Raw genomic sequence first — 13,540 nt, 5'->3', positions numbered from 1 at the left:
TCATGAAAATTGGTCGGAATGTTTACCTTGATGACATCTAGGTCAAGTTCGAAACTGGGTCATGTGCCGTCAAAAACTAGGTCAGTAGGTCAAATAATAGAAAAACCTTGTGATCTCTCTAGAGGCCATATTTTTCACAGGATCTGTATGAAAGTTGGTTTGAATGTCCATCTTAATGATATCTAAATTAAATTCGAAACTGGGTCACGTGCGGTCAAAAACTAGGTCAGTAGTTCTAAAAATAGAAAAACCTTGTGACCTCTCTAGAGGCCATACTTTTCAATGGATCTTCATGAAAATTGGTCAGAATGTTCACCTTGATGATGTCTAGATCAAGTTTGAAACTGGGTCACGTTCCTTCAAAAACTAGGTCAGTAGGTCAAATAATAGAAAAACCTTGTGACCTCTCTAGAGGCCATATTTTTCATGGGATCTGTATGAAAGTTGATCTGAATGTTCATCTTGATAATATCTAGGTCAAGTTCAAAAATGGGTCAACTGCGGTCAAAAACTAGGTCAGTAGGTCTAAAAGTAGAAAAACCTTGTGACCTCTCTAGAGGCCATACTTTTCAATGGATTTTCATGAAAATTTGTCAGAATGTTCACCTTGATGATATCTAGGTCAAGTTTGAAACTGGGTCACGTGCCATCAAAAACTAGGTCAGTAGGTCAAATAATAAAAAAAACTTTGTGACCTCTCTAGAGGCCATATTTTTCATGGGATATGTATGAAAGTTGGTGTGAATGTTTATCTTGATGATATCTAGGTCAAGTTCGAAACTGAGTCAACTGCGGTCAAAAACTAGGTCAGTAGATCTAAAAATAGAAAAACCTTTTGACCACTGTAGAGGCCATATTTTTCAATGGATCTTCATGAAACTTTGTCTGAATGTTCACCTTGATGATATCTAGATAAAGTTTGAAACTCGGTCACGTGTGGTCAGAACTAGGTCAGTAGGTATAAAAATAGAAAAACCTTGTGACCTCTCTAGAGGCCATACTCTTCATGAAATCTTCATGAAAATTGTTGAGAATGTTCACCTTGATAATATCAAGGTCAAATAATAGAAAAACCTTGTGACCTCTCTGGAAGCCATATTTTTCAATGGATCTTCATGAAAATTGGGTCATGTGGAGACAGGTAAGCGATTCAGGACCATCATGGTCCTCTTATGTATCATAGCCATCCATATATGGTGGTTGTAGGCGTTCCACATTGCCATATACAGCAGTTCAGTGAGTACTTAAAATCCTTGCTTTACAAATGTGTAAAGCCCAGGTAAAATAAACCAATGCTAGAGCAAAAAATCAATAAAGTACACTTCGTTGTCTACTGTTCCAGACATGCTGGCATACTTCCCTATCCAACAGTGCGGTAACTAGCGTGCGGGTATTAAATACCTGCACACTTTTAGTTACCGCACGTACCTGTACTCAGTGTATACAAATTACCTGCACCAAATTTGTTAAGAAAAAACACCGAGCTATGATAAAGTAATAGAAAGAGCATTGAAACTCGAGGGTAAACGATTTGTACGAGGGGGCATAGCCCCCGAGTATAAATTGTTTACCCGAAAGTTTTAATGTTCTTTCTGTTTTGTATCATAGCCATCCATATATGGTAGTTGTAGGTGTTCCACATTGCCATATACAGCAGTTCAGTGGGTAAAGCCCAGGTAAAATAAACCAATGCGAGAGCAGAAAGTCAATAAGTAATAGAAAGAGCATTGAAACTCGAGGGTAAACGATTTGTACAAGGGGGCGTAGCCCCCGAGTATAAATCGTTTACCCGAGAGTTTTAATGTTCTTTCTGTTTTGTATCATAGCCATCCATATATGGTAGTTGTAGGCGGTCCACATTGCCATATACAGCAGTTCAGTGAGTACTTAAAATCCTTGCTTTACAAATGTGTAAAGCCCAGGTAAAATAAACCAATGCTAGAGCAGAAAATCAATAAAATACACTTGTATCATAGCTCGGTGTTTTTTCTTAACAAATTTGGTGCAGGTAAATCGTATACACTGAGCGCAGGGTGCGGTAACTAAAAGTGTGCAGGTATTAAATACCCGCACGCTAGTTACCGCACTGTTAGATAGGAAAGTATGCCAGCGTGTATGGGCGTGTCTCTAACAGCAGACAGCGAAGTGCATTTTATTGATTTTCTGCGCTGGCATTGGTTTATTTTACCTGAGCTTTACACATTTGTAAAGCAAGGATTTTAAGTACTCACTGAACTGCTGTATATGGCAATGTGGAACGCCTACTGAACTACCATATATGGATGGCTATGATACAATACAGAAAGAACATTAAAACTCTCGGGTAAACGATTTATACTCGGGGGCTACGCCCCCTCGTACAAACCATTTACCCTTGAGTTTCAATGCTCTTGCTATTACTTGTTTTCTACTGTTCCAGACAGCTGGCATACTTTCCTATCTAACAGTGCGGTAACTAGCGTGCGGGTATTAAATACCTGCACACTTTTAGTTACCGCACCCTGTACTTGGAGTATACGAATTACCTGCACCAAATTTGTTAAGAAAAAACACCGAGCTATGATACAAAATACACTTTGCGGTCTACTAATCCAGACACGCTGGCATACTTTCCTATCCAACAGTGCGGTAACTAGCGTGCGGGTATTAAATACCTGCACACTTTTAGTTACCGCACCATGTACTCGGTGTATGCGATTTACCTGAACCAAATTTGTTAAGAAAAAACGCCGAGCTATGATACAATCATTTTTAGTGCATGACATGCTTATTTCTTCATCTATCACGTTTTACAAATATGGTATATATTGGTAATGCGGTGGGTGGGGTAGCGCTGTTGTCATGATTTTCGTTTCGGACCGATTGAGTTCTCAAAATTTCCGGAGCCCTGCTGGTAGTACTTATTGAGTACACAACCCCTACTGACTTTGGGGTCACCAGGTCAAAGGTCAAGGTCACAGGGGCCAATGTTAACTTTTTGCATGAAGGCACTTTACTCACGAACCACTGCACCCAGGACCTTCAAACTTCACATGCTGGTAGTACTTATTGAGTACACAACCCCTACTGACTTTGGGGTCACCAGGTCAAAGGTCAAGGTCACAGGGGCCAATGTTAACTTTCTGCATGAAGGCACTTTACTCGCGAACCACTGCACCCAGGACCTTCAAACTTCACATGCTGGTAGTACTTATTGAGTACACAACCCCTACTGACTTTGGGGTCACCAGGTCAAAGGTCAAGGTCAAAGGGGGCAATGTTAACTTTTTGCGTAAAGGCTCTTTACTGGCGAACCACTGCACCCAGGACCTTCAAACTTCACTTGCTGATAGTACTTATTGAGTACATGGCCCCTATAGACTTTGGGGTCACCAGGTCAAAGGTCAAGGTCACAGGGGCCAACGTTAACTTTGAGCATGAAGGCACTTTACTCGCGAACCACTGCACCCAGGACCTTCAAACTTCACATGCTGGTAGTACTTATTGAGAACACGACCCCTACTGACTTTGGGGTCACCAGGTAAAAGGTCAAGGTCACAGGGGCCAATGTTAACTTCTTGCATGAAGGCTCTTTACTCGCAAACCACTGCACCCAGGACCTTCAAACTTCACATGCTGATAGTACTTATTGAGTACACGACCCCTACTGACTTTGCGGTCACCAGGTCAAAGGTCAGGGTCACAGGGGCCAATGTTAACTTTTTGTATGAAGGCTCTTTACTCGCAAACCACTGCACCCAGGACCTTCAAACTTCACTTGCTGGTAGTACTTATTGAGTACATGACCCCTACTGACTTTGGGGTCACCAGATCAAAGGTCAAGGTCACACTGGCCAATGTTAACTTTTTGCATGAAGGCACTTCTGTCTGTCTGTCCGTCTGTCTGTCCGTAGACACAATCTTGTGCGCTTCATCTCTCCTCATCCCCTTGACACAATTTAATGAAACTTCACACAAGTGATCAGTAACAACAGTAGTTATGCATCGGGCATGTTAGGTTCTTTCAGAATAAAAAATTGCAGAGTTACGGGACTTTGTTTTTTGTTATTATACTATATACATAGACACAATCTTGTGCGCTCCATCTCTCCTCATCCCCTTGACACAATTTAATGAAACTTCACACAAGTGATCAGTAACAACAGTAGTTGTGCATCGGGCATGTTAGGTTCTTTCAGAAAAAAAATTGCAGAGTTACGGGACTGTTTTTTGTTACTATACTATATACATAGACACAATCTTGTGTGCACCATCTCTTCTTATCCCCTTGACACAATTTAATGAAACTTCACACAAGTGATCAGTAACAACAGTAGTTGTGCATAGGGCATGTTAGGTTCTTTCAACAACAAAAATTGCAGAGTTATGGGACTTTGTTTCTTGTTAAAATACATGTACATACAGTCTGCATATGCAATCTTGTGCGCACCTAATCTTCCGAACCCTTGCACATAATTTAATGAAACTACACAAGTGATCAGTACCAACCCTAGTTGTGCATGGTGCATGTTACGTTCCTTTAGATAAATATTCTGCATAGTTATGGGACTTTGTTTTTTGTTACTATACTGTATACATACAGTCTGTATACATACAGTCCACATAATAATGCAATCTTGTGTGTGTCAAATTGCAATGTACTGTGTCAGTGCATGAGGGGGGTACATTCATCACCTTTAGTGATAGCTCTAGTTTTTTGTTGTTGTTTTTTTTCAGCAAAAAGTTGGGTTGATCAGTACAGGGACTAAAGGCGCAGCAGTCAGTAGAGGTAACATATATATGTGTTACCTTCAAGGATACCTCATACAAAATATTTACTGATATTCTACATAAAATGTCAAAATATTTTGAAATGATCTCTTGAATTTCGATTGGTAAATGTTTTTTTGTATTAATTTTCTTACTAGATACCTAACAACTTTTATAACTCCACGCTTGAGATTTTGTTGTTTTCACTGTTCTATATTGACCACGGTGGCGATACCCTGGGTATGCAGGGGTGCAAAATGGCGGCGGAATCTCTCGATTCAGGTAACATTTTTCATTATTACTGTCTTAATACTTAACCAATTTTAACGAAATAAAGACGAGTGCCCGCTCATAAGAATACTACACCCTCGGCTATAAAGCTTGGGCTCCTGAGTTTCGTAGCTTTTGTGAAAAGTACAACGGCACATTCTGACGGGAAAAAATGCAACTGCTGTGTAGGGGGGCATTTTTATGAAAATGACTAAACCAACTATCCCTGTGTGTTTCGAAAAACGGCTTGTAGGGCGGAACCGGGCTTGACATGTCAAACATGACCCCCACTTTTCTTTTGATTTTTAGTTAGCACTGACAATATTCTTCAAGAAAATGTGTTACAAACATTTAAAATGGGTCCTGATGTGTGCTACGGTCATTGGAAATAGGCCAATTTTATATAGGATAAAGAACAACAACTATTTAGTGTGTTAAAACCTTTACCGTTATTTGACTTTTCGTCTTTACTTTTAGAAGTCGGAACATAGTCATTTTGATGTCCATCTGATATTTGACATCTACTGTTTAAACGCTAAAAGCAGTTAGTTTGCTGTAATATTTTTTATTACTTCACACATTTGACTCATATTCACAAATACCAATTCTTGTGACAAGATGTTCACTTTGATGTATTTAAGTATGACAGTGTCCTTCATTTTACTTTGATCTTTGCGTTAAAAAATCAGAAATAATTAAATTCCCCATAGCCTTCGTCAACTTGGCTGTAATGTAAACTGAACAATCCATGCGACAAAAAAGCGGCGTATGTTAACATTCATAAAAACTCTTTTAAAGAAATTGGAAAAAAAATATTAAAGGTGGCATTAGAAGTTGTATTGTACTGAAATATAGTCATGACAGTTGAAACTTGAAACATTTTATGGTTCTAAGTGGTAAAGCAGTTATCATTAATTAGCATTAATTTGATAAATAGGAAAATTGCCAAGTGTCTTACCGTGAAAAAGTTATCATGAAGGTTATCATTAATGGTAACACGTCTATATATCAATGTAAAGGTAATATGTCAAAGAGTAAAGTATGTGAGTTTCAAAGACATCAATTAAGAAATTAAATATTTCTATGATATGTTTACGTTTTGTGTGTGTGAGAGAGAGGCCAACAAAGATATTGCCCCCAAATTAACGGATATGGGGATAAAAAACACAGGGAATATTATCAAAATACAAGTACGAATCTGAGCGGACGGAGTTGACAATATGTTCCAGAGATATGTACCCAAATGTGTCCGTAGAAGGCATTCATATGTTTACTTCACATCCACCTTCAAAATGAAAAATTCTTGAAAAGATTTTTTCCACTGGGATAATTTCTATCCATATTATATATGTACTTCATATATCAAATGATCATATCACTCCGTGCCTCTAGCAGCCTAGCAGCCAGTTAAGTCACCCTCACATGTCAAAAGCACCCCCACATAACATAACGACCCCCCCCCCCCTCCCCACATAGCATTTCCTTTCATTCGCCCGGAAATGCCGAAAACTGGCGATTTCACTTGCTGAAGTTCTACAACACCTTTGGAACATGTCAAGCCCGGTTCCGCCCTACAAGCCGTTTTTCGAAACACACGTGGATAGTTGGTTTAGTCATTTTTATAAAAATGCCCCCCTACATAGCAGTTGCATTTTTTTCCGTCAGAATGCGCCGTTGCACTTTTCACAAAAATTACGAAAATCAGAAGCCCAAGCTTTATAGCCGAGGGTGTAGTATTCTTATGAGCGGGCACTCGTCTTTATTTCGTTAAAATTGGTTAAGTATTAAGACAGTAATAATGAAAAATATTACCCGAATCGAGAGATTCTGCCGCCATTTTGCACCCCTGCATACCCAGGGTATCGCCACCGTGTTGACACATTTCAATGAAAATTTGACACACTATTAATTAATCATTTTTTCAGATACACAGTTTTAGCTAGACTATTCATAGAATAAGGAAGGCTATTGTACTTGTCCTGGCATCATCATCACTGTTGCATTCAGGTTAAAGTTCTATGTCAAGCTACATATGGGTTGGTCTTGGTAATGGGTAGACATCTGATTATACTTATGGTCAAGGTCACTGGGCTTCAATATATAAATAGTGCTGGTTTAAGGTATTGGACCCGTAATAGAGTACCTCCTTTTTGAAGAGTATTCAATTCCTACCATAAACATACTTTGACTGCAATTTTCAAGGGGGCGTAGGTTCAAGCCCCACTGGGACCAATTTTTTTTTTTTTCTCAACATTTTCCCTTTTTATACGCCCGTTTGAAAAACGGGACGTATTATGGGAACGCCCCTGGCGGGCGGGTGGGCGGGCGGGCGGCGTCCACAGACCTTGTCCGGAGCATATCTTCTACATGCATGAAGGGATTTTGATGAAACTTGGCACAGTTGTTCACCATCATGAGACGGAGTGTCATGCGCAAGAACCAGGTCCCTAGGTCTAAGGTCAAGGTCACACTTGGAGGTCAAAGGTCAAACTCAAGAATGACTTTGTCCGGAGCATATCTTCTTCATGCATAGAGGGATTTTGATGAAAGTTGGCACAATTGTTCATCATCATGAGAAGGAGTGTCATGCGCAAGAACCAGGTCCCTAGGTCTAAGGTCAAGGTCACACTTAGAGGTCAAAGGATACAAGAATGAAAACTTTGTCCGGAGCATTTCTTCTTCATGCATAGAGGGATTTGATATAACTTGGCACAAATGTTCACCACCATGAGGCGGAGTGTCATGCGCAAGAACCAGTCTCTAGGTCTAAGGTCAAGGTCACACTTAGAGGTCAAAGGATACAAGAATGAAAACCTTGTCCGGAGCATTTCTTCTTCATGCATAGAGGGATTTTGATATAACTTGGCACAAATGTTCACCACCACAAGACGTAGTGTCATGCGCAAGAACCAGGTCCTAGGTCTAAGGTCAAGGTCACACTTAGAGGCCAAAGGTCAGATACAAGAATGACTTTGTCCGAAGCATTTCTTCTTCATGCATGGAGGGATTTTGATGTAACTTGACACAATTATACACCATCATGAGACGAAGTGTCATGCGCAGTTCCCTTCTTTAGAATTACTTCCCTTTGTTGTTACTATAAATAGCTTATATTGTAACTTTTTCATTACTAGTCGTAGGGAAAAATCGAGACCACTTTTCTGTAGTACAACAGCATGCTACATCCAATTTTGAGGTGTATTTTGACCAGTCTCTACCTGGTAAAGATTTTGTGTGGACTTACAATTTTTTTTTTGATTTTTTTTTTTTTTTTTTTTTTTTTTTTTTTTAAGATTAACTTCCCTTAGTTGTTACTATAAATAACTTATATTGTAACTCTTTTATAATTGACCGTAGGGAAAAACCAAGACCACTTTTCTGTGGTACAACATAGATGTTACTTTCCAATTTTAGGTGTATTTTAAGGTATCTCTACCTGGTAAGGAGTTTTTTTTGTGGACTTAGAAAAACAAAACACTTAGTTATTACTAAACAACCACAAAATTAAAATTCCATTTGCAAATACAGGTGCTAGAGTAAAGAAATTTGCTGTGACGGGCGTATATTGTGACATTCTTGCACTCTTGTTTCTAATAGGTTTTTACTTCTTTAAAGACTTATTAATCCCCCGCCACAAGTGGTGGGGAGATATAGGAATGGTCTCCGTCCGTCCTTCCATTCATCCGTCCGTCTGTCCGTAACACTTTTGTGTCCGCTCCATATCTCCTAAACCCCTTGAAAGATTTTCATGAAACTTGGGTCAAATGATCACCTCATCAAGACGATGTGCAGAATCCATGATTCAGCCATGCTGGCTCAAGGTCAAGGTCACAGCTGAAGGTCAAAGGTTTGAGCCTTCCATTTTGTGTCCGCTCTAGATCTCCTAAACCCCTTGAAGGAATTTTATAAAACTTGGGTCAAATGATCACCTCATCATGATGATGTGCAGAACCCATGAGTCAGCCATGCCGGCTCAAGGTCAAGGTCACAACTGAAGGTCAAAGTTTGAGCCTTCCATTTTGTGTCCGCTCTAGATCTCCTAAACCCCTTGAAGGATTTTCATTAGACTTGGGTCAAATGATCACCTCATCAAGACAATGTGCAGAACCCATGAGTCGGCCATGCCGGCTCAAGGTCAAGGTCACAACTGAGGGTCAAAGGTTTGAGCCTTCCATTTTGTGTCCGCTCTATATCTCCTAAACCCCTTGATGGATTTTCATTAAACTTTGGTCAAATGATCACCTCATCAAGACGATGTGCAGAACCTATGAGTCAGCCATGCCGGCTCAAGGTCAAGGTCACAACTGAGGGTCAAAGGTTTTAGCCTTCCATTTTGTGTCCGCTCTATATCTCCTAAACCCCTTGAAGGATTTTCATCAAACCTATGAGTCAGCCATGCCGGCTCAAGGTCAAGGTCACAACTGAGGGTCAAAGGTTTGAGCCTTCCATTTTGTGTCCGCTCTATATCTCCTAAACCCCTTGAAGGATTTTCATCAAACTTGGGTCAAATGAACACCTCATCAAGGCAGAACTCATGAGCCAGTCATGCCGGCTCAAGGTCAAGGTCACAACTCAAGGTCGAAGGTTTTAGCCTTCCATTTTGTTTCCGCCCTATATCGCCTAAACCCCTTGAAGGATTTTCATCAAACTTGGGTCAAATGATCACCTCATCAAGACGATATGCAGAACCCATGAGTCAGCCATGCCGGCTTAAGGTCGAGGTCACAACTGAGGGTCAAAGGTTTGAGCCTTCCATTTTGTGTCCGCTCTATATCTCCTAAACCCCTTTAAGGATTTTCATCAAACTTGGGTCAAATGATCCCCTCATCAAGGCAATGTGCAGAACTCATGAGCCAGTCATGCCGGCTCAAGGTCAAGGTCACAACTCAAGGTCAAAGGTTTTAGCCTTCCATTTTGTGTCTGCCCTATATCTCCTAAACCCCTTGAATGATTTTCATCAAACTTGGGTCAAATGATCACCTCATCAAGACGATGTGCAGAACCCATGAGTCAGCCATGCCGGCTCAAGGTCAAGGTCACAACTGAGGGTCAAAGGTTTGAGCCTTCCATTTTGTGTCCGCTCTATATCTCCTAAACCCCTTGAAGGATTTTCATCAAACTTGGGTCAAATGATCACCTCATCAAGGCGATGTGCAGAACTCATGAGCCAGTCATACCGGCTCAAGGTCAAGGTCACAACTCAAGGTCAAAGGTTTTAGCCTTCCATTTCGTGTCCGCTCTATATCTCCTAAACCCCTTCAAGGAATTTTATAAAACTTTGGTCAAATGATCACCTTATCAAATTGATGTGCAGAACTTATGAGTCAGCCATGCTGGCTCAAGGTCAAGGTCACAGCTTAGGGTCAAAGGTTTGAGCCTTCCATTTTGTTTCCACCCTGTATCTCCTAGACCACTCGAAGGATTTTCATCAAACTTGGGTCAAATGATCACCTCATCAAGAGCTCATGAGTCAGCCATGTCAACTCAAGGTCAAGGTCACAACTCAAGGTCAAAGGTTTTAGCTCTGTATCTCCTAAACCCCTTGAAGGATTTTCATAAAACTTCGGTCAAAAGATCACCTCATCAAGACGTTGTGCAGAATTCATGAGTCAGCCATATCAGTTCAAGGTCAAGGTCACAGCTAAAGGTCAAAGGTTTACCCTTTCACTATCCATAACAGTGGTGGGGGATTTAGCTGTCTTTCAGACTGCCTTGTTATGGATGTATTGTACAAAAGTGGAAAATTTTCATTTTATAAGCGATTTCTTGCTGTTCAAAGTGAATTTACCTCTGAATAAGGAGGGGTAGAGTTAGATATCTTTAAAAATACTGAGTTACGTGCAGTAAATGTTCTCTATTTTGCCTTCGTTCTTTAGATTACATATTGTGGAAGAAATGTAGGTAGGTTTTACTTCTGCTGCAAGGTTATTTTTGAATGAAGTGAGCAAAATTCAAAACACACCCACAGGATTCAACCTTAATTTTTCATTGTTAAGAGTTAGAATTCTGTCTCATTAAATCTGTTTACTTGAGGCACCCTAGAAAAAGTGATATTTACAGTTTTATTTTGTGTTTTATAATTGTTTAACAATAGTTTGATGTTTCTTTTATCAAAATTAATGCTGTAATGAATTCTCTGCAAACGTTTTAGATAGTGGCCATCAGATTGAAATTTGTCTCAACTTGAGCTTGAGGAAATACCATGTATTATACAAAATTACAAAAAACGGCATGGTAAAAGTTGTTTAAAATTTGCAACACTGCAAAACATGGTCATCTTTAACAGGGGTGGTATAGTACGTCATCAACAGGTGCGCGCAACACTTCCCGATGCAGCTTTTTTATGTCAAAACACCTCGATTCGGTGAGTAAACATGCGATTATTTCATTGGTAACGAATAGATTTGGAAATGACATATAGTCTAAAGTACCCGCATGTGTCTCTAGTTTATCACTGACGTTTGCATTTTGCAAGGAAGTCTTACGTTTAAGAGAACATTCGAGCACAATGCTCTTCATGGAAACACTTCCCCATTCACCACACCATATTATATCTCATAAAAACAGTTTTCATGCATTTCTAATGACTAAATGCCTTGACGGGTGTTCTTTTATGACAAACAGAGGTCAGTGATACCTTAATTAATTATTGGAATCTATAGTTTCAAAGAAATCAGTAATATAAAATATCGCCTTCCCGGTTCAACAGGTAAAACGATGCACTTCCCGGCTCACCGCCCGTGTGGCATCGTGTTTGACTTAATTATATGTAGCCTTTCAATTTATTTTGACGCATGGTACTTCGGTTGCCATACCAGTAAAACTAGTATTTAGCAATGAACGTTTATGTCAGTAAAACAGTGCTTAATTTACTCTCAAGGGCTATATTATGACAGATTTACTCTTTCTTTTTCAGATCACAACAGAAACACCTGAGATATTCTGTTTATCAGAATTAAATTATGAAGCTAAACACTTGGGGTTCAGCAGTATGATATCCGTAGACAGATGAACATAAACTGTACATTTCTCGGGAATAAAATGACACGTCAAAACATCAGAATTGTAGAAAGAACAATACCCGCTTGTTGTGGATGTTTGTGAAAAAGTCAGAAATGAAGACCACAAAACTAGTCGTTGTTTGAGGTTCACTCACTGGCAATATGTGCAGACACCGTTTAAAACAGCTCATTGTTACGTGTGACCACTACCGTACAATATTTAGCCATAAACAGCTTTTGTAGACGGAATTTAATGTGATTTTGCGTGACTTCAAACAATTGTGATCTTTTTATTGAAACATGTTTTGTTTTGTCTGTCTGTGTTGAAGTCACAGAGTCTTGTCAGTGCCTCTCATTTCTTCTTAATAACATTTGGCAGATTTTGGTGAAAGGCAACATCAGTATTAAACTTTGTATGAAATGTAGTCGACACTAATGCTCATAACGGGTAAATCACAACAATGTAAATATTCTTGTTATCTCTATGTTTCTGTCAATAAATGTTTACAGATTTTACTACATTGCCACTTTATCAATTTTTGTGCGTTTTAATGAAATTTCTGGTGTCAAGAATTATTACATTCTGATTTTTGTTGATTTTGAAGTTTAGGCAGTGCATCTCCACTTCATGTCTTTCTGTCGTGTCTGAATATTTCCAGTTGTTGAGAATATGTGACATAGAGATGCACACTACTTCTTGATCGAAGAAAATTAAAGCATACAATTTGGAAAGAATTTGTCAGATATGCGATCTTAATGAAACTTGAGGTGAATTTCATTTTGTTTAAATGTTGAGTTATAAAGAATTACGTCCAAAGTTAATGAAACGTTATCCTTGTACCTGTATAAGTGTGTATAAAATTTAAAATTGCTACAATCAAGTAATAAATCTACTTTTGTTGATTTGTGTAAATATATAACATTAGCTGATAAAAAGAAAGATGTTGCTATGTCTTGAAAGTGCATGTGCGTATGTTTATGTCACAACGGCTTCCACTGTGTAAGGGTTTAAATAAAAATCAGTAAAATTTCTTATTTTAAATAATATTTTATACAACAACATTTTCAACAACTAAACAGTTTAAGAAAAGCAAAATAATTTACATTGCAAGTAAAACTGTTCTACCACTGTTCAAGCTCACTAAGAGTTTTAACATGTAATCGGGTGCACTAAGATTTGCAAGCAAAATCTGAACATTAGTCAAATGTTAAATCCTGAACCGCTTTCTAGTGTAGATTCAATCGATGTCACATTCTACTATGTTGTGATTATAATTCGGTTGCAGTCACTCTTGGTCTTTCCCTGCGCACATCTAAAACTCCTTAATAAAAACATTTCGTTGGCGCGATACAGTAATTTCTCATTTTTCCCGAGCAACTGTGATGATCACGTGGCCCTGAAACGTTAAACAAAATTAAGTAGTATCATATCATTAAAAACTAAACTGCACTGGTGCGACTTTATACCTTTAAAATATATTAAAAGGTTGCTCCTTTAAAAAACGGCACATGATAATAAT

General features: G+C 39.0%; 1 protein-coding gene across 1 annotated transcript in view; it reads left to right on the top strand.

Moving 5' to 3' along the window:
- LOC123536276 (uncharacterized) overlaps positions 1 to 13,540 on the top strand; it is an 88,069-nt gene that overhangs the window by 48,964 nt on the left and 25,565 nt on the right. Inside the window, exon 7 of the mRNA XM_053527806.1 lies at positions 4,717 to 4,768. Coding sequence (XP_053383781.1) covers positions 4,717 to 4,768 — 52 coding nt within the window. The remainder of the gene's footprint in view (positions 1 to 4,716; positions 4,769 to 13,540) is intronic.

The sequence above is a fragment of the Mercenaria mercenaria genome, chromosome 17 (assembly GCF_021730395.1).
Source record: "Mercenaria mercenaria strain notata chromosome 17, MADL_Memer_1, whole genome shotgun sequence".
Lineage (NCBI taxonomy): Eukaryota > Metazoa > Mollusca > Bivalvia > Venerida > Veneridae > Mercenaria > Mercenaria mercenaria.
Note: the sequence above shows the minus strand (reverse complement) of the source record. Positions and strands in the feature narration are given on the sequence as shown.